This window comes from Bubalus kerabau, chromosome 16 (assembly GCF_029407905.1).
Source record: "Bubalus kerabau isolate K-KA32 ecotype Philippines breed swamp buffalo chromosome 16, PCC_UOA_SB_1v2, whole genome shotgun sequence".
NCBI lineage: Eukaryota > Metazoa > Chordata > Mammalia > Artiodactyla > Bovidae > Bubalus > Bubalus kerabau.
In genome coordinates this window covers 33950489-33972735 of record NC_073639.1, presented here as the reverse complement: position 1 = coordinate 33972735, position 22247 = coordinate 33950489, and the positions used below count along the sequence as shown (strand labels likewise).

The 22247-nt window shown below is 37.7% G+C and overlaps 1 protein-coding gene across 1 annotated transcript in view; it reads left to right on the top strand.

Moving 5' to 3' along the window:
- The first annotated feature begins 988 nt into the window (after positions 1-988).
- Positions 989-22247, top strand: part of HSPA4L (heat shock protein family A (Hsp70) member 4 like) — a 59212-nt gene continuing 37953 nt past the window's right edge. Inside the window, exons 1-5 of the mRNA XM_055550724.1 lie at positions 989-1592; positions 2778-2975; positions 15254-15311; positions 17441-17581; positions 20268-20390. Coding sequence (XP_055406699.1) covers positions 1135-1592; positions 2778-2975; positions 15254-15311; positions 17441-17581; positions 20268-20390 — 978 coding nt within the window. The 5' untranslated portion in view covers positions 989-1134. The remainder of the gene's footprint in view (positions 1593-2777; positions 2976-15253; positions 15312-17440; positions 17582-20267; positions 20391-22247) is intronic.

The window sequence follows — 22247 nt, the reverse complement described above, 5'->3', positions numbered from 1 at the left end:
AAAAAGATCATTTCAAAATATAGATGATGCATGGCATTTGTTAAATTTTAGTATCCACTTAGGAAAAACCTCTTAGCAAGGAAAAGAGGATAAATTCAGGTTCTTTAATGTCAACGCGGATGTATTTAATGTTAAGCACAAAACAAGGATGCTTGCCGTTACAGCTTGTATTCATTGTACTACTGGTAGGCAACATAAGAGAAAACAGGATTAAAACTGAAAAAGTATTAGTTATTACCCAGGCCATATGGTTCTATATACAGAAAATCCAGGAATCTCTAGGAATACTAGAAGTTATAAGAATACAGAAGGATTGCTGGATACACTGATCAATATACATAACCCCACAAAATTCCTACATTGCAGCAACAGCAGCTGGGCATATCTACCATGTATTGGCCTTTTTGGTGCCAGGCACTGTGACTATGTTCACATTATACAATAATAACAACAGTCTCATAGTTACATGTATCTTCTTCATTTTAACAGGTTTTAAACCTAGGGCTTGGTAGTTAAGTAACTTGCCAGAGGTCCTACCACTAGTTAAGTTAGACCAAGCTGGGACCACAACCCAATTCTTGTGACCCACCAAACCTGTCATGCTTTCAGACAGGAGGTGGTCTCATTTCCTCCCAGAAATGGTAAAGAATAATAATAGTAATCTCTTGCTTCTGACCCCAGTTGTTTCTTTTTTGCTCTTTTAAGTGTTTTTTAATAGGAAAATTATTCTCACACTCTCAAGTTGTACAGAGAGCAATGGAGAACTAAATGGTCCTAGGAGAATTTCAGGATATTCTAGAATAAATAGATGGTGGCAGGCCTAACGGGACGGGGGCTACAAGGGGAACTGAGAGTGGGTACAAGCCGGGGGCCGCCCAGCAGCACTGGGGCCCGGGTTCTATTGCGAGCAGCAGCACCCAATCCCTGCCCTGCTCACGCACTGCCTGCTGGGAGACGCGGCCGTGACACCTGCCGCAGAGAGGACAGAGGATGGCGTCGTCGTCGGGAGTTACCATGTTTCTTGTGTGCTTGTGAGATGGAAGAGAGATGTAATTCTTTAATGAAGACAGACCGGAGCCAAAACATTGCTGAACATTACAGTACATCACAGTTTCCTCAGTACCGCCCTTGAAAATGGATTTCATGTTCCTCATAGCAACAGCAGCAGGAGCTATAGCCACCCTTGCTGCTGCTGCTATTGCAGCACTGATTGTAGTAAAAAGTCTCAGTTCTTTGAAGAAGTGGACAAATAAGGACAATCAGCCTATGAAAAAACCTCGTAAAAAAGGCTTTCTCATGGTACCAACAAACGGGAAACAGGAAACACATGAAGAATCAAGCAAGAAGCAACAGGAATCACACAAGGAATTGGGCAAGAAAGAAGAGGAAATCCCGGAAGAATTGAATGACAGGGAACAGAACTATGAAGAACCGAATGACGAGGAATGGGAAACCGACGAAGAACTGAACGACGATCAACAGGACCACAAAGAACCAAATGACAAGGAACAGGAAACCCACAAAGAACTGAATAAGAAGGAAGAAAAAACTCAGGAAGAATTGAATGAAAAGGAACAGAGCAGCCAAACTTTGTAAGTGTTAACTATAACTTGGTTAAATTTCAGACACCACCACTTATCCTGATCAAAGGAAGAAAGCCATTTGAACCACTGGAGGCTTCTCTGGGGACCAAAGGGTGGCGGCTATGCACAGGCTTGCCTGGTGTCACAGGACACACAGACTTAATATTACTGTCCTGTAAAACTGGTTTTCAGAGGTAAGTAAGGGTTAGTGGAGGAGGCTGCTCCTTTTAGGATAAAGTGAGGGAAGTTATACCAAGGGAGAGTTGCATGCGTGTTGTTTCTTGACATGTTTGTTGTTTTGGTGTTTCAAGCCCTTGTTAGGCTGGGGGAAACTGTTCAGTCGGCTTTCACACAACATAGGACCCCTTTCCCTCGGGATCCGCGCTCCCCTGGGGAACAGGCGAGGCGAGGCCACCGGCGGCCGCACAATGGGCGCCACCTCACAGAGCTGGGCGCGGCGGGCGGGCGGCGGGGCCGCGCGGCGGGACTGCAAGCGCGCTGGCTGGCAGCACATGGGCCCCTCGGGGCGGCGAGGCCGTCGGGTGGGTGCTGGAGTTGCGGGCGGGCCCCTTGGAGGAAAAGACCGAGGCGGCGGCGCCGGGCCAGCAACCGCCAGGCTGCGCGCCCGACGCCGGGCAGGCCCGGGCAGTGCCCTGCGGCTGCAGCACGCCGGTGCCCAGTTGCCAAAACAACCCAAAGGGGTTCTTCCAAACACGTGGGCAAACCTCTGGCCGGGCCGGGGCTCGCACCTCGTCCAGCCGCAGTGCGCCCTGAAGCCGCGCGGTGGCGAGCCAACCGGCTCTGCTTCCCCTCCTCCTTTCCTGCCTAATCCTCCCCGCTCCCCCTTCTCCTCCCTCCCACTCCTGCTGGCTTAGCCGCCTCCATTTTCCAGATCTTTCTCGAACCCGCAGCTCCTCGGGCAGCCGTTGCCCGAGCGCTGACGGAGGAGGCCGAAGTCAGGGCCAGGAGCAGTCTCGGGCACGAAGGGGCAGCTCGCGCGCCGCCCCGGCGGCGGAGCGCGCAGGCGCAGACCCCCGTAACTGCCGGTTGGAGGCTGCCGAACTGCAGTGGAGAGAGACCTGGGCGGCGAAGGCTGCGGCGCGGGCGGCTTTCCCCTCCTCCAAGGTTCCCCGACGCGCTGCCCTAGATTTAATGCGCAGCGACTTGGGGTCATCTCTCCTTTGCTTCTCGTAGGAGTCGTTGTTCCAGGAGCAACAGCCCAGAAGAGGACGCGGTCCCCGCACCGAGGGCTTCTGCACCATCACCCCTACCATTAGGCGGCGGGATGTCTGTGGTCGGCATTGACCTCGGCTTTCTCAACTGCTACATCGCAGTAGCGAGGAGTGGCGGCATCGAAACCATCGCCAATGAGTACAGCGACAGGTGTACGCCGTAAGTGCCCGGTCTGGTGGTAATCCTGGGAAACGTTTCCTCCCGACCCTCGCATTTGTCCCGCCTGCTGGTTTCTTCTGATGCGCCGAACTCTGAGATGACAGGTGCAGCCCATCAATTGCAGTCCGCGGGGTGGCGGGCCCAGGTGGGAGTCGGACTACCTCGCTCCGCAAAGCTTCTTTTCCTTCAAGGACAAGGGACTTAACTCGGATAGTTGGCGCATCTGTGTACCCACGCACCCCCCCCCCCACCGCCTCCCCACCCCCCCAGCCCCCGCGCGCGCCCACCACCACGCCTCCGTCCCCCGGCGGCCCTGCTTTAGTTTTCAGGAAAAGGATTGGTGCGGGACCACCACGACGTTCTGAACATTAGAGAAAGATCGAGTCCCCCCCACCCCGCCTGGCTTGTTTGGGATTATTGGCCGAGGGCGGGCATCCGCGCTCGCTCAGTAAAAAAATTCTTTATTGTTTCTCCCCTTCCTCCTTTGCCCATCTGTCAACGCCACAGCTTTCTCTCAGAAAAGTAAGAAATGAAAGCTTAGAATGCAAATGTCAGAATATGAGTTGCAGGTTCATCTGGCCCAGAAGGGCTTCTTTTGTTTGTTTTTTAAAAGAAGGGATTTTACCTCAGTGTCCTTGAGAATTGGGGGTAATCGGACGGGTTTCCAAGGGCGTAGGTTAGTGGTGCATTAATAGGGAAAGAATCAGGGATGGGAGTCATTGCCCACGTGTCGGTAATGTTCATCCATTAAAGGAAAGTAGTGGAGTTAGAACCTATCGAAAGCGTATTTCTACAGAATGAATTGTTGGAGAGTCAGAGGCATCTGTCCTGTATAAACATGATTGTGAAGTGATTCCATTATGAACACTTGATGAAAGAATAGAAGGAGTGGCATTATGTCATGGAAACATGTATGCACATGTTTCATTGTTTCTGTGGCCTGGGAAGTTAGCAAATAATATAATTAAGTAAGACGGGGATATGAAAAACTAGCTTCTTATTGTAGATTCCTGTTACCGGTAATTTTATGAGGTAACTATCTGTCAGTGTCTTATTTTCTATGATTAAGCAACCAAACATGTTGATTTGACCTTTCTGAATGGTCCAAAATATACTACTTTAAACATCAGACTAATCTTGTCCAAGATCAGTGTTAAGCTAAGCCTTTAAATAATTATATTGCTAATCTTTTATGAATAAATTACGTCAAGGAGGTTTTGACGATCGTTTACTTGGAGCAGTTTGTGCTTTAGTTTCTTTTAAAGAATATTCTAGAAGATTTATACCACCTTTTTCTAGATATATGCATTATATTTCTTTTGCTGAAATTCCTGTATACTTACAGTCTCAAACGTGAGCATAGGTCAGTTAATGTTCATAGTACTGTTAGAACTCTTGCTTCTTTTTACATCTTTCTCTGGCTTTATGCACAATGAGACAGTGAAGCGTAAATTGTGAACTACTGATGACTTCATCTCTACAGCGTTTTAAGTCACAGCAGATATGGGCTTCTGCCAGAAAAGGACTAGGAAATTCCACTCTCCTCTTTCGTCAGAATAAAGGTTAATGCGGGCAGTTTTTGGCTTCAGGAACTTAGCCTATAGAGAAAAAATGAGAGGTCGGATGAATGTTCCCCTTACCTTTAAAGCCTTATCCTAAAAGATCAGAAACCAGAATTGTAAAACAGATATTGCATTTCCAGGCTCAAAAATCTTATTAGTGGTTCCATGACTCTTTAAATTTAAAGAGCCTGGCCACACTTTCAGAGAGAGTTCTTTAGAAATTAGGCTGCTCATTTAAGTCTTCTAAAGTCTCTGTTAATATTCTCAAACACATTGGCAAATTCTGTGTGGCTGAGGTTATCTTTCTGATTTGTATGTAAGAGAGTCACTTCTAATATCTAGATTTAATGAGGCTAAACCAAAGTAGAACGTTCTAAAAGTGGAAGGATTGTATCCCTCGCTTGTATCAGCAGCTCTGCCCTTCTTTCTGGAGTTGTATACTGTCGTGTGTTTCAGGAGTATACCTTTTATTGTTGAACTAGTACTTCATTGTAGTCTGGTGCTCTTACAGTGTGTATTTACTTTGTGGGGCTTACATTATTGAGCGAAAACATAGCCCTTCCTGATTCCTAAATGTTTATTCATTAATGCCTATCTTGCAAAAAGCGTAACTATTGGAGGACCTGAAACTTTTCTGATACACCACAGTATTTAATAATACATATAAACTAGCTTTACAAAAAAAAAATTCTTTGTATGTCCTTTTGCTAACGTCAATGTAATATGCCAAAGGCATTGCTAAGAAGCAAATACATTTTAAAAAGATCGTGTGGGAAAAAAAGTAGAAAATGTTTGATTTAGTTGGTTTCAGCATCCACACTTTTTCACATTTCATTCTTTAATATACATAATTATGTATGCATGGGAGAATCCTATGTATAAACCAAAGACAATTTAATGAAAAAGATAATTATGTTTTGGCCTATAGTGGGCTACAGTCCATGGGATTGCAAAGAGTCAGACACAGCTGAAGTGGCTTAGCACATAGAACTCAGTTTCAGTGTTTGTATATTCAAACACTGAATTTCCTTAAATTATCCCTTATTGGTATTCAGGTTGTTTATATTTTCTTTTTATAAGCAGTGCTGCAATAACTATCTTTGTAACTAAATTTTTGACCCTTAATTCCTTCAAGTAAGCTTCTAGAATTAGAATTACTGAGTGTGCACATTTTTCAGGCCTTGAATATGTTTATATTGTTCAATTAAGTATAGATGTAGGGATTGGAATTTCCATCTCAGACTCAGTTATATCAAAGTGGTTAGTTTCACACATGGGAAAATAAAATTGGAGCCAGAAATCCTCATTCAATATCAGATTAAAGCATGTGGTCAGATAAAACATCAGTTCAGTCATGCAGTTGTGTCTTGACTCTCTGCGACACCATGGACTGCAGCACACCAGGCTTCTCTGTCCATCACCAACTCCTGGAGCTTGCCTCAAACTCATGTCCAAGGAGTCGGTGATGACATCCAACCATCTCATCCTCTGTCGTCCCCTTCTCCTCCTGCCTTCAATCTTTCCCAGCATCAGGTGGCCAGAGAACTTCAGCATCAGTCCTTCCAATGAATATTCAGGATTGATCTCCTTTAGGATGGACTGGTTGGATCTCCTTGCTGTCCAAAGGACTCTGAGCAGTCTTCTCCAACACCACAGTTTAAAAGCATCAATTTTCAGTGCTCAGCTTTCCTTATGGTCCAACTCGCACAGCTAAAACATGCTCCCTGCATTTTAAATTGATATTTAGTGATGATTTCTATGGGCTTAGCATTGTTCGCACTGGCATATGTATCACATCAATTCTATGAGTTTGATAATCCTAGCTATCTTTTTTCATAAGAAGCCTTAAGCAAAGTTAAATATCTTGGCCAAGAAATAGCAGTGAAATGGATTTAGTTTCAGGCTTCTTTGACCCCAGAAACCCAGTGCCCTTACATTATCTGTTGGCATACAGATGGTATCTATATATTGGGTAATGGGCTGTATTGGAACAAATTATCTGTCTGGGCATTTACTGTATAGAGAAGCATCAGTAAAGTCATCTGTTACTGTCTAGTTTCTAAGAAATATTATCTTGTTTTAAAATGTTATTTTAGTATGCTTTTAAGTTATTTTAAGAACATGTAAAAATCTTGTTTCAATTTAGAAATTGATATAAAAGTAGGTACACAAAATGTTAGTGCAAAACTATGGAGGAAAGCAGTGTGGAAAGACTATTAACTATTAATAGTGGGTATTTCTTGGAAGTAGATTATGGAAGTGTGCTCTTAATACATAGTCTGTAATGTTTTGAATTTTTATGAACTTAATTTACAATAAAGAAAATGGATCTTTTAATCAAACTTATTTCAAGACATTTTTGTTAGATGTATATATTCGTTTTACTATTAAAATTCTGCAGGATCCAACTTAGCAGACTAAACAGTTCTCTGGTTTTCTGTACTTATCAACATACGTATAATCTGAAAATATGGGAAAATATTATTTATACACCACATCTCAGATATGTGAGATGTCCTGTTCAATGCACAAAAGCAGAAATCACTTACCTTGAGATACTGAAAATAAAAAATTTTTCTACATGGAAAACGGGAAACTCCAGACATTAACAGTGACTTGCTGGGTAGGAGGACTTTTTAATGGTAATAGCAGTTCAGGTTAGGAGAAAATTTTTACATTTTTAAAATTATTTATTCTTTGTATCATATGAAATGGTTTTGTTTGTATGTTCTACTGTGAGATTACATTAATTTAAAGTATTTTAAATACTGAAGAATTACATAAAGTATATCTTTTCTGTCTCTTCCCAGCTACCTCCTAAACTTTAATATGTGTGTTTCTATACAAAGTGAGTATATGTATTAAACTGGGATTTTTTAGCAAAAGTAGAATTACATTTATACATTCTGCAGTTGGCTTTTTCAAAATATAATGTGAACATCTCAAATTTGCTCATATGACTCTACCTCATTCTTCTTAATGTATGTACAGTATTCCATTTATCTGTACATGTCTATTAGTGTGTGTTGCAAAGCATTTTGCTGTTGACAAAAATTCAATGAAATTTTTTTTTAATGAAATTGTGCCTAAATGAGTGGATGGGCAGACGTCCCACACTTTAACATGGCCAAAGCTAGTACTATGAAATCTTTTAGTATGAATATTATCCACAAAATAAAATGACTCTCTAGTCATTGCCTTGAATTTGTAGCTGAAAAATTCTGAAAAAATTCTAGAAGGCAGGAATGATAGGTACAAATTACATAATATACATTGAGTTTAAGATGTTTAACATGCCTTTTAGTATGTGGTTAGTATGAGGTTAGGTTTCCCTGATAGCTCAATTGGTAAAGAATCTGCCTGCATTGCAGAAGACCCCGAATCAATTCCTGGGCCAGGAAGGTCTGCTGGAGAAAGGGATAGGCTACCTGTACCCACTCCAGTATTCTTGGGCTTCCCTTGTGGCTCAGCTGGTAAAGAATCTGTTTGCAATGTGGGAGACCTGGATTCAATCCCTGGATTGGGAAGATCCCCTGGAGAAGGGAAAGGATACCCCCACCAGTATTCTGGCCTGGAGAAGTCCATGGACTCTATAGTCCATGAGATCACAAAGAGTCAGACACAACTGAGCGACTTTCACTTCACTTAGTGTGTGGTCATTATAGTACAAATTAATGAGCATAGCTATGTTCTAATTAAATTTTATTTACAAAAATATGTGGTAAGTGGTAATTTGCAAATCTTTGTTCTAGGCAGTCATAATAAAAATGACAAAATTATTATGCATTGTTACTTGTCTTTGAACGGATGAATTTTGAGTAAGATAATCAGTTTTTAAAATACTGTATCTAATAATTAAACAGTGTGTCTAATTTAAAGTACCTAATCAGCTTTTTAAATAAAAATTAAATCAGCTGTGTAAATGTGTGTGTGATTTCTGTAGGGGCTTTCCAGGTGGGACAGTGGTATAGAATCTGCCTGCCAATGCAGGAAACAAGGGTTCAATCCCTGGGTCGGGAACATCCCCTGGAGTAGGAAATGGCAACCCATTCTAGTATTCTTGCCTGGGAAACCCCATGGACAGAGATGTCCAGAAGGCTACGATCAGTGGGATCACAGTCGGACATAACTGAGCACACACACACATGCAGCAGATTTCTGTTAATGGTTTTAAGTTAAGAACAAATTTAATTTGGGAGTTATGCTTATTAGAAGCATTTGGAGACTACTAAAGGAATTTTTGTTTTTATATGTTAAAATATTTTATTCATTGTCCATATTCAAAGATTGAAAAGTTTATATTATTACTAAATCATAGGTGTCTAAAAATTTTACATTTCTAAGCATTAGTCGCTCAGTCGTGTTGGACTCTTTGAGACCCCAGGGACTGTAGACCACCAAGCTCCTCTGTCCATGGGATTCTGCAGACAAGAATATTGGAGTGGGTTCCTGTTTCCTAGTCTAATATTTCTAAGTAGCAAACTAAAAAAGAAATGGTAACAATCATTCCTTTACTTCTTTTCTAGATAGTTAAGTTTGAGAAATAATAATCACATGTTTTCTTTACTGTCACAGTCTCAAATCCTTAATTTGTTTAGAGGCATTGAAATAGAAGAGAATGTTTTCCTCGGCTTATTTGAACCACTAAGGGATTACTTTGTACAGAACACTATTTGGGAAATGATGCAGTGGTTTTCAGCTGGAGGAGATTTTATACCCTAGGGTGCTGACAATGTCTGAAGATACTTGGCAGTTGTCACACTGGGAGACGGAACAGAAGAGAGCTAATGATATCTAGCAGGTAGAGGCCAGAGATGCTTTAAAATCCTACAGTGCACAAAATTGCCCTGGTCCCTCAACAAAAAATCAGCCCCAAATGTCAGTAGTACCAAGATTGAGAAACCCTGCTCTATAGACATCTTGGCAGCTATAGTTGAAAAGAGTTCCTCAGTGGTTGACAATTTGATTCAGAGCCAAATTGGCTGTGTGAGGAACAAACCCCTTATTTAAACCAATTGATTGTCCTCTTACATCATTAATTCAGCTATTGTATGTCTTTGCATCTACTCAGTGATAGCAGAGACTATAAATAGTAATTGTGATCTTATGGAACTGACAAGGGAAAGCGGAAATTTCTAAAAATAGGGCTATTTTAAAAGTGTCAGTGATAAGATCAAGAGGTTTTGATTCCTTGGTAGAGATTTACAAAGAAGCAAACAAATCTAGAGTGTTGACCTCTTAGGTGAGAAGTCTGATGGTCTGTTGGCAGTGTGTGTGTTCTCCAACCTAGCCATGCTTGGCTTTATAAGAAAGACAGTTAATTGTAGATTTTAGGGGAAAATACAAATATAGCTTTCTTAAGTAACATCCTGTCTTTTGATTTTTATGCCCCTCCTCTACTTAAAGCTATACAGAACATTTAGAAGTTCTGCTTATTTGTTTAATTTTGTGCATTCTTTGAGAGTCGAGGGCTACTGTTACAATGGCAACATCAGCCTGAATATAGTGGATTTAAGCTGCATTGTAAACTCTTTTTTTTTTCCTTTTAGGTATAAAATGGATTTTCTAAATAGTAGTTGAAATAATCTATAAAAAGTATAATTGGATTTTGTGATATATAGTTGGATAAACTGTTGAATATCCTTTTCTAGAAAAACTTTTGTGTCAACCTAATATATAGTATAATATGTCTGTTTGCCTTGGTATTACTGAAAATTAGGTAAAAGTTTTGAAAGAGAATAGGTATTTAAATTACTTTGATTTTTCTGAAAATCCTTGACAGATACTTATATAATGGCTGTGCTATAGAATCTTTTGGGGAAAAAAAAAATTTGAGGGAATTTGAAGACCTTTAGTATGTGAGAAGGACCTTTAGCTAGAGAGGGAAATGGCAACCCACTTTATTATTCTTGCTTAGAGAACGCCATGGACAGAGGAGTCTTGTGGGCTATAGTTTGTGGGGTCGCAGGGAGTCAGATATGACTGAAGCAACTTAGCACGCATGCAGTATGTGAGGAGAGTTTTCTTTGTATTGAAACTGGGTATTTCCAAGTTATAACATTAAATTTTTGAACTTTACAAGTTGTCTGCTTTTAACCTGAAGAGAATGTCTGATAATGATAACTGTAGCTTTCTTCATGAAAAGATACAGGCATAAAACATATTTCAGTGAATACAGCACTGAATACAGCAAACACAGTGAATACAGCAATAAATGATAGTTGAATCAATCTTACTTGGATCTAAGAGTTTTAACAGAAGTTTAACCCTTGGAATCAACCTAAGATTTTCTGTGCATTAAAGTAATGATATCCTTGTGCTGAAAAATTAAGTTTTTCAAAGTGTATCCAGATAATGGAGTTGATAGCAAAATGGGTCTCAACTCCCAAAATAAAGCTGGCCAAGAGATGGCAAGTCCATATTTTCTCTGATGAGTTTAGAATGGAATGCCCACCGTCTACATGGATTTCTGTATCAGGCATGCAAAGTCTACTCTGGCAGAGACTATGTTGAATCAAGGAATTATTTGCAAGAAAAATGAAGGTGTCACCTCAACCACTGATTGTTAATATATCCTGTTTACCTATTTTTACCAGATCACAATGAAAGAAAAGTAACTTCAATTCTGTCATATATCAGTTCATCACATTTAACATTTAGTTCTAAATAAATACCTCCTTGGATGTATCAAAGGCACTTCAATCTCAACATAGCCAAAATAGAACTTGTGATGGTCCATCCCCAAACAGGTCCCTCGTACAGCATTTTCTGTCTTATTGCATGGCACAACTATCTACCCTCCAATGCAAACTGGAAACCTGTATATTATTCTTGTTACTTACCTCTTCCTATTACCTATTCCAGCACTATTCAGTAAAAATAAATATATGTGAGCCACATACATAATTTAAAATATTCTAATAGTTTCAATAAAAATCCAGACAAAATTAATTTTAATATACTTGATTTAACTCAGTATATTCAAAATCTTATTTCAGCATGTAATCAGTGTTTTTAAATTAATAAGATATTGTTTCATACTTAAAGTAAGTACATCTCGATTCAGACTAGCTGCACTGGGGCCCCAGTGGTATAGTCAGTTAGCGCGCATTACTTAAACTTACTTATACAGACTAGCTGCATTTCATGTTCGTAATAGCCATGTGTTTCTGGTGGCTGCTTGTTGCACTCTGAAGATCTAGTTCATCACCAAGTCCTTTGAGTTTTAGCTCCTAAAATCTCTTAATTCCTTTTCCTTTTATCTCAACTGCCACTGTCCTGATAAGAGATTATTGATGACTTCTAGTGCTACTCCCATTCCTATGGTGTAAATGACCTCTGCCAAACACTCCCCTAGTTGAATCTGTCATTGTTTACTTTTCTTTCAAATCTCATCATTTTCTCAGGTAGGCCATCCCTGATCCTCCTCTTTTAGGTCAATTCCTGTTGTTGTCGACTCTTCATTGCCATGTGTGCCCATTTGGGTACCGCCTAGTTTACTTGGTACATTGGAGTGAGTCTACAGCAGTGTAAGTGCCAGGGGAGCCAATATGATGTCTGACTTTTTTCCCCTCATTATTATAGCTCTACTACCCATCAGAGTGCCAGGCATGTAGTAGTTACTCAGCATTCATCTGTTAAATTGATGAACTTAACTGCTTGCCTTTACTGAGAATCCAATGTCTGCAATGTAATAGTATCTTGTTCAGCCCTTGAAAAGCACTGTTCTGGGATCTTTCCTTTTCAGTTTATATAATACATATACACATATGTATATACATACACACACATATATTTTAAAGCATGGAGTGTTCTTTCTGCTATTCAAAAGCTTTTAATGATCTCTTAAAACCTAATTAAATATATTTAACATTTATAATATATCATTTAAAACATTATATAATCTGGCCCTGATAGATCTACCAAAATGTCCTATGAAACTAGTAAAGTTGCATTCTTCATCGTCTCCAAATGAGCATTACCCTTCAGAGCCATTTTTCCATTCATTCAGTAAGTACCTTGGTTATGTACCAGACACTGTACAGATAGCAGTGCTATCCAGTAGAACTTCCTGTTCTACAGTATATGTTCTATGTGCTTTCTGTTTTTTGCATATCTAATGGCCACATGTAGCTTTGAAACTCTTGAAAATTGGCTTTGAGCCCTTGAAATGTGACTGATTTTTAATTTTAGTCAATTTAAATTTTACTAGCTAGTGGCTACCATACTGGAGACTGCAGATCAAGGCAATAAGACATATATTATCTACCCACACAGAATTTACACTCTAATGTGGATATATAGTCAGTAAAAAAAAATTGTATCAAATGGTGATACATTTATGAAAAATAAAATTGAGGAAACAAGATGTGTGTGTTGGGGGAGGAGCAAGAATGTTGTTTATGTAAGATAGAAAAGGTATTTCTATTAAGCTGATAGTTGAGCCAGAGACATGAAATGAGAGCTCAAGGCCTGTGTTCCAGAGAGAATAGCATGTACAAAGGCCCTGAGGCAGAAATGTACTTGCCCTACTGTAGAAATAGCAAGGAGACTTCTGTGCCTAGATTGAAGTTACAGGGTAGAGCAGCTACAGAACAAACCATGGCTGTTTATTGGCTGTTGGGCAAACAGGACACCATTGCAGGGTTTTTAGCAGAGGACTTTGTCTTTAAAAAGATCACTCAGGCTGTTATATTGAGAATAGATGGTATACCTGTATACCAGTAATGTCCTTTTCCATAAAACCAGATACATATTAAAATGCTTTCTTTTCTTTCAAGTCTTAATTAAGAAATCACATCTTCTACTTGCTTTTCCTAAGCCATATTATCTACAAGTGATTATTCTCTTTTTTTGCTAGTATCATTCATAATTTTATATGTTGATTTTCTTGATAGACTAAATTCTCCAAGCACATTGGATTGTAGCTAGTATAAACACAATGCCTGTAAGTATTTGTTGATTGAATGAATTACAACTGAATTACAACCTGTAATATTGAAACCATGGAAACATTTTCTTGAATCACAGCATGAAATGGTTTTTTGATAAAAATGGTACTCTACACTTTTATAAGCAGAATTATTAATACATGTAAATGCAGGAATGAAAACAACATATTGTTCATTTATGTATCAATTCAGTTCAGTTGTTCAGTCATGTCCGACTCTTTGCGACCCCATGGACTGCAATACTCCAGGCCTCCCTGTCCATCACCAACTCCTGGAGTTTACTCAGACTCATGTCTGTTGAGTCGGTGATGCCACCCAACCATCTCATCCTCTGTCATCTCCTTCTCCTGCCTTCAATCTTTCCCAGAATCAGGGTCTCTTCAAATGAGTCAGTTTTTCACATCAGGTGGCTAAAATATTGGAGTTTCAGCTTCAGCATCAGTCCTTGCAATGAATATTCAGAACTGATTCCCTTTAGGATGGACTGATTGGATCTCTTTGCAGTCCAAAGGACTCTTAAGAGTCTTCTCCAACATCACAGTTCAAAAGCATCAATTCTTCGGCACTCAGTTTTCTTTATAGTCCAACTCTCACATCCATATGTAACCACTGGAAAAACCATTGCTTTGACTAGATGGACCTTTGTTGGCAGCACAATGTCTCTGCTTTTTAATATGCTGTCTGTGTTGGGCATAACTTTTCTTCCAAGGAGCAAGCGTCTTAATTTCATGGCTGCAATCACCATCTGCAGTGATTTTGGAGCCCAAGAAAATAAAAGTGTCTCACTTTTTCCCCACCTATTTGCCACGAAGTGATGGGACTGGATGCCATGATCTTAGTTTTCTGAATGTTGAGCTTTAAGCCAACTTTTTCACTCTCCTCTTTCACTTTCATCAAGAGGCTTTTTAGTTCCTCTTCACTTTCTGCCATAAGGGTGGTGTCATCTGCGTATCTGTATTTCTCCCAGCAGTCTTGATTCCAGCTTGTGCTGCTTCCAGCCCAGCGTTTCTCATGATGTACTCTGCGTATAAGTTAAATAAGCAGGATGACAATATCCAGCCTTGACGTACTCCTTTTCCTATTTGGAACCAGTCTGTTGTTACCATGTCCAGTTCTAACTGTTGCTTCCTGACCTGCATACAGGTTTCTCAAGAGGCAGGTCAGGCAATCTGGTATTCCCATCTCTTTAACAATTTTCCACACAGTCAAAGGCTTTGCATAGTCAATAAAGCAGAAGTAGATGTTTTTCTGGAACTCTCTTGCTTTTTCAATGATCGACAGATGTTGGCAATTTGATCTCTGGTTCCAGAGATCATTTACCTATAGTCAGTCACTAAATCCTCACACACCTCTCTAAGTAGGTATTATTATCAACACTGTCTTCCTGATGGGAAGCTGAGGCAAATAATGGTTAGGTAATTCCTACAAGGTTACTCAGCTGTTAAGTGGCAGAGCCAGGATTTAGATCCAAGTCATAGACTTACTGAAAATTTTGAAAAATAATTTGGGGACCAATAAAATAATTTGGGGACCAATATAGTGTTGCCAACTATTAGCACATTTTTGTAAATTCTGACATTCTGACAACTACTCTATTACTTACGAAAGTTTAAAAATATGTAAAATTCTGATTTCAATAACCTATTTTTTTAATACTACATGATTGTATTCATCCTTAAAGTCATTTTTGTATAAAGAGAAGCACAGTAGTAGTACATTAATATAAAAATACCTTGGGAACACTTTTTCTTTTTTCCCTGTTCAGAGCGTGTATATCTTTGGGATCAAGAACACGAGCCATTGGAAATGCAGCTAAGAGCCAGGTGAGTTGTTAATGTAGATGTTTTGACTTACAAGAAGAATTAACTTCATAATGGCAGCTAAGCTCCCAGTTTATATAATTAAAAGTGAAAAAAGAGAATAAAGAAGTTTACAGATCCTAATATCTTTGTATCTTACTAAATATATTTTGCTTTGGATTGTAAAGTATTTCTTGAATTTTATTTTTTTAAAATTCTTAGTTGTGAGGTTAGGTTATGCTGTCAAATGGCATCAGGTTTTCCTTGTATGGTCACTTTTAATGAGGGATATGCTATTTAGAGGAGAAGGCAGTGGCACCCCACTCCAGTACTCTTGCCTGGAAAATCCCATGGATGGAGGAGCCTGGTAGGCTGCAGTCCATGGGGTCGCTAAGAGTCGGACACGACTGAGTGACTTCACTTTCACTTTTCACTTTCATGCATTGGAGAAGGAAATGGCAACCCACTCCAGTGTTCTTGCCTGGAGAATCCCAGGGACGGGGGAGCCTGGTGGGCTACCGTCTGTGGGGTCGCACAGAGTCGGACACAACTTGAAGTGACGTAGCAGCAGCAGCAGCAGCAGCATGCTATCTAGAATACATACTTCTACAACAAGTGAATGATATCTTTGTTAAAGAAGGTGGAAAAAATTGGAGAAACTGGTTTCCAGAGTTAATTCTCTGTGGCTGCCACTTTACATGGAATATGTTTAACTATTCGTATTTCTAGGCTTCTGAAATCCTTTTGCATAAAACATTCACTTTAACATTCCATGCTACAGGTTCATTTTTCTTAGACTTTGTTTATTGCCATGAACCAAATGCCCTTAACAGTTATTTTTTACATTTTAATGTATACCTGGGTCTTTTCTTTATTACAAAATAACTGTTTAATGGAGCTATTTTTTTTCCATGACTTTGTAGACATAATTGACTCATTTATCCAGGAATTGTTGTTAAGATTTTTTTAATCAAATTGTCTTACAGTCGGCCTGAGTGGAATATGTTTTTTTCCTCCTTTTCCATTTTCATATTGCACATAACCAAATGTTTGTGCCAAAATGACCCCTTCACTAAAAGTTACTTCTCGTATCTGGCTGATTTAAGGTATCGTAGGGCTTAGAGTCTCTGAAGGAAGCAAACTATAAGTTATTTTTCCTAAAAAGCTAAAGAGATCAGTATAGTAATTCAGCATCCCTGTAGTTTTCATCTCATAATTGAAGGTCACTAAGAGGACAACAACTGGATCTCAGTGATATTCTGTAGTTTGAACTACATGTTCTAATTAAAGAAAAAACTACTTTGCCAAAATACAAGCTATTTACAAATGAAGACACATGAACTTAGCACCATGCTATATGGAAGGATTTTTAATTTACTAGCCTAGGAGAAGTTTTTAGCAGTGGAAGTAATGTAGTAATGCATGATAAAGTTCACAGAAGATATTTAGTGTAAAAGAAAAGCAGGGTGATAAAAGACATAGTGTAAATATTAATATAAACACAGATGAAAGTGGAAAGAATCAAAGATACTAATTCATTAGCCTGAAAATCTTGAAGAAAGCCAAATAAATGAGTTGTAGATAGATTTTCATTGTATTTGAGAAGTTTTGTTCTTTTTAAAAGACACTTTTGTTTTTAACATTCCAAGGGTAGGAGATAGTGGTTTCTATCAATTTGTTCAGTTGCTCTGTTGTGTCTGACTCTTTGTGACCCCATGGACTGCAGCACACCAGGCTTCCCTGTCCTTATGTCTCCTGGAGTTTACTCAAGCGCGTGTATCCATTGAGTAGATGCCATCCAACCATCTCATCCTCTGTCGCCCCCTTTTCCTCCTGCCCTCAGTCTTTCCCAGCATCAGCATCTTTTCCAGTGATTTGGCTCTTCAAATCAGGTGGCTAAAGTATTGGAGCTTCAGCTTTAGCATCAGTCCTTCCAATGAATATTCAGGGTTGATTTCCTTTAGGATTGACTGGTTTGATATCCTTGCTGTCCAAGGGGACTTCTATCAATTAGAAACCAGAAAATTAATTGATAGTGTGTAATTCTGAACTTATACAGATGTATAGGATAAAGAGACTTGGTGATTCTCAAATACTAGCATAGTTTACTTTGCATTAATTCAGTAATTGATAAAAGTGTTTACTGCCAACAGATAGTCACGAATGTAAGAAATACAATTCACGGTTTCAAAAAACTTCATGGGCGATCTTTTGACGATCCTATTGTGCAAACTGAAAGGATCAGGCTTCCCTATGAGCTGCAGAAGATGCCGAATGGAAGTGCAGGGGTTAAGGTAAGTTTATATTCCCAGAATGCAAGCATTTGTCCAAATTAAAGAAACCAAATGCAGTAATATTGCCTATTTTTAAATACTTTAAAAAAATTTAACTTTTTTCCTTTAGGTGAAATACATGCATACCAAGAAACGGGCAGTTTTTGTAGTGTGCTTTAGTGACTGCACAAAAAAAATCTGATTTAGAATAATAATCTTTTTAATCCAAATACTTCTATTGTCAAGAAAAAGGTATTATTATTTGGAGAACTTTTAGAGGTGAACCATTTTTAAGGGACAAAGGCAGAGGCATATGTGATTTAGAAAAATAGGCCCAAAAGTATGTTAACTGCTATAATGAGTTTGCTCTAATTTAGAAGAATCTTGTGTTAGGAATATTAAAGCAAATACTTCTTCCAAGTAAGAGATGGATTCTAGGTTTTTACTTCTATATCCTAAGACAGAGAGTTTTAGATTGGTTAACAAAAACTAACAGAATACCCCAAAACAGATAGATTGTATGACTTAGCAGTTCTACTCTTAGGTGTATAAGAGAATTGAACCACTTGTGCACACAAAAATTTGTACACTAATGCTCATAATAACGTTATTTATAATAGCCAAGAAGTGGGAACAAACCAAGTGTCTACCAGCTGATGAGTGTATGAACAAAATGTGGTATAGTTATCCAGTGGCAGTATTATGTGGCCATAAAAAGACAGTATCTAGAAAACATGCTAACTGGGGGGAGGAAAACATATAAAAAGCCACATATTTTGTGATTTTGTTTGTGTGGCTCTCCAGAATCAATGCAAATCAGTAGACACAGAAAATAGACTTATGGTTGTTAGGAATTAAGGGTCTCTCTACTTCTTAATTGTTAGGAATGGGTATCTCTACTTCTGCTGCTGCTAATGGGACACTCTTTTTAAGTTGATGAAAATGTACTACAATTAGTGATAATCAGTATAGAACTTTGAACATACTAAAACCACTTAATTGCACACTTCAGAAGGATAAACTTTATGCAATAAGATTTATATCTCAGAGCTAAAAATTTTAATAGCTGATTTTCAAATTGATATATATGTTTTAAGGTGCACATGTTTCCATGTTTCGAAGAGGGTTCTGACTACAGGATGGATGATGAATTATAGTAAGGAGACATGAGACTTAACAATAGTTCAGAAAAAGACACGATAAGAGATTAAGGACAAATTGAAAATTAGGAAGTCATATTTTAGGTGAAATTTGTGGATCAAGATGTGCTGACTAGGAAGCTGATGGGTTATGATAGCAATAAATGTGATAAAGAGTAAAATTCACATGTCCTTTAGATATGATAACTTCCAGTTATTGACTATGTGGAACAGTTTTATTCTAAACTACTTAAGTGTTTTATTCTTTAAAAAGAAAATTAAAAATTATGCTTTGTGAGTAGTTTGATTAAAAACAAAATAATTTTTACAGAAAGTCAAAACTTAATTTTTAAGTTATATAATTTTTATGCAGTTATAGTCAGTGCATGTAAGCTGGTTGAAGAGGCTTTGAAAACATCAATCAACCATGTGTTGAACTAAGTTTCTTCATCCTTTGAAGACTGAAGATCTTTAGCATTCAATGCCTCAAGCAGTTTATCCATTTATTTACTCTGACATTTGTTTGAATATGCTTTAATGTTTATTTCATCTAACTTTTATATTCTTCAAAAAAACTCTGTATTGTTGTGCCTCCTATAATCAGACTAAGACACATGGTACTTGATTCATTTTCCCTTATTTTGGTATGCTTGATTTCTTCCTGAGTTTAAATTTCACATAATTTCATGTAATTCTTGGTTTTAAACTTACCTGTAAATTGATTTGGAAACAAATGGATATCAAGTTTAGGTCTGTTTCATTGTAAATATTATATAATTATTCATATTTACACAGTTAAATAAATACCTACATTGTACTGCTGGAGAAGTTCTTTAAAGCTCTTCCAAAGTTTAGTGTTTTAGTATAAAATTATTTGCTTTTGGGGATACAGAGATTAAATACATAGCCTTTTCTTATGTAAAGTAGTTGTAGTTATTGTATGGGCTCTAAGTTAACTTTCTATTGCTTATAAATATTGTGGTTGTCATTATGAAAGAGTTTGCTTATTTGAATAAAGCATAGTATTCCTTGGTCAAGCACTGTAAAGTTTCATTTTATGTGCTTAAATTCAAACTAGTCAAACCTGTGGATGAAATTGTTATTCTTTAAAATTTAAAAATTCCATGTATGCATCTCTAATGTTTAATTATCCCCTGAGGCCTTGGTAATTATCCCCTGAGGCCTTGGAGTAATATATATATATATAAAGTTTCTTTTTTTAAATAAAATTTTTTTTCCTGTGTTCTCATTTTCTTTTCACAAAACTGTACTACTAAAGCTTTCATTTTAAAGAAAGATAATTTGACCTTTTTCCCCTTATTTGTTTACAAGAATAGTAAATGATAAAACTTGCTTTTGTGGGAGATGGGGATCTGGAGCAGGTAAAGACACTCTTGATTTTTTTGGTTGTAATACTATGGGTAAAGCACTGTAACTTCAGAGATGAGATATGATGATACTAGAGCAATATTTTTGGTATGTAAGTTCATTGAGTAAGGACTCTGCCTTTTTCATTAAATACTAGATGAATAAATGACTCCTATTAAATATCTCCACTTGGGCTTCAGGTGCGATACCTAGAAGAAGAAAGACCTTTTGCAATTGAGCAGGTTACTGGGATGCTGTTGGCTAAGCTTAAAGAGACTTCAGAAAATGCTTTGAAGAAACCAGTGGCTGACTGTGTGATTTCAGTAAGTTTTACCTCAGTACTGAACACTCTTGAATCATATTTTCCAGTATATTAATGTTACATGGAAATGTTTTTCTTCCCTTATCTAGTAAATAACCTCCAATTTTTTCATTCAGGAATGAGTTTCCCATAAACTCATAATTGTGATAATCAGCTAATCTTTAAAAAAAAAAAACAAAAACTAATGTATGTGATTAGTTGGTGATTGCTGTACCTGCCACTTACCCTTAAGAATCTTTCTAGGTGGCGCTTAAACATCCCAGCTTCAGGGAACCTTAACACTTACATCAAAGGTTGAAAATGCCCAGTTGCAAATTTGAGATTGTGTATATTCTGTATCCGGAAGAAAGATCCTTTTTTAAAAATGATAAATTAGATGTATTTAATGTGTATACATCTATACATATGCATATGTATACAAGTTTTGACATATGCATATACCCGTGAAACATCATCACAGTCAGTATAATAAACATGTTTATCACCCCTCAAAAATCAACTTAAGCTTTTAAGGTAAAAATAGTTTGTATATAAGGTGAAAAACATGGTGCTTTGATATACATGATGAAAATGATCACTGTAGTCAAACAAATTAATATATCTATCTCCTATAGTTACCTTTTTTGTGTTTGTGTGGCAAGAGTACCTGAGATCTACTTTCTTAGCAAATTTCAGCATATAATACAGTATTATTAACTGTAACCATGCTATACATTAGATTTCTAAAAGCTATTCTACATAAATAAAATTTTATACACTTTGACCATTGACTTCTGATTTCCCCCACTTTCCTATCCCTGGTAACCACCATTTTATTCTATCCTATGAATTTGATTTCTTCAGATTCCACATATAGGTTAGATCATGCAGTATTTTTCAGAAAGAAAAGATCTGTCTTTTAAGGATTCTTAACATTTAATCATTTACCCTGTCTTTTATCTCTTGAGATCCCACTATATATTGACAACTAGGTTTTAAGTTACATGTTGTCACCTAAATGTGAATATATTCTTAGTACTGTTAAACTTGGCTACAGAAGTTCAAGCCTCACATCATCAGAAGAATAGAATATTATGACTCTTCAGTGAATTTAGTAATTATGTCAGAAATTAGTATCAGAATTTGGCATTGTGAATTTCTTGGCCGTTATTAACTTTGTAATTAGTGCAATAAGCCTGTGTAAGCTATACAAGGGGAATTTTTTTCTGTTTTATGTAGTCATATCTCTCATGGCTAAAAAAGCACCTGGTACATAAGTTCTCAGTGAATATTAAGTGAACCATAGCTTATAATGTAAATTTTTATCAGAAGGATAGTACTAAAATCAGGATATACAGACTTGTCAAAATTCAAGTTCTTTTAGTGTTATCATCTATTGAATGAAATTTCTAAATTCAGAAAGCAGTTAACTTGAAATTGGAAGAGCCCCAAGTCATTTTGTACATGAATGTACTCAGTTTTTTATAAATCTGTAGACCAAAGGAAAGTGCTTCTTACTTTGATAATACTAACTATATGTAATCTTAATTATGTTTTAAATTATGAGTTTATTTTTAATAGAAACATAACCTAATTTTTTTTTGGTGATTTATAAAGAAACACATGAAAAAAAAAAAAAAGAAACACATGCTCATCGTAAGCCCTCATCGTAAGCCCCTGCAATATAGTTTCCCCTCCCTTTGGAATATAACCATTGTAAACATTTGGGAGTGTATTCTTCTAGTACTACATACACACACAAAAATGAAATCATGCTATATGTGCGCCCCCTTTTTTTTAATAAAGATACTATTCCATGACAGTTCAGATCGATCTGATTCTAACATCCACATCAAATTTCTTTATGTAGATATAACAT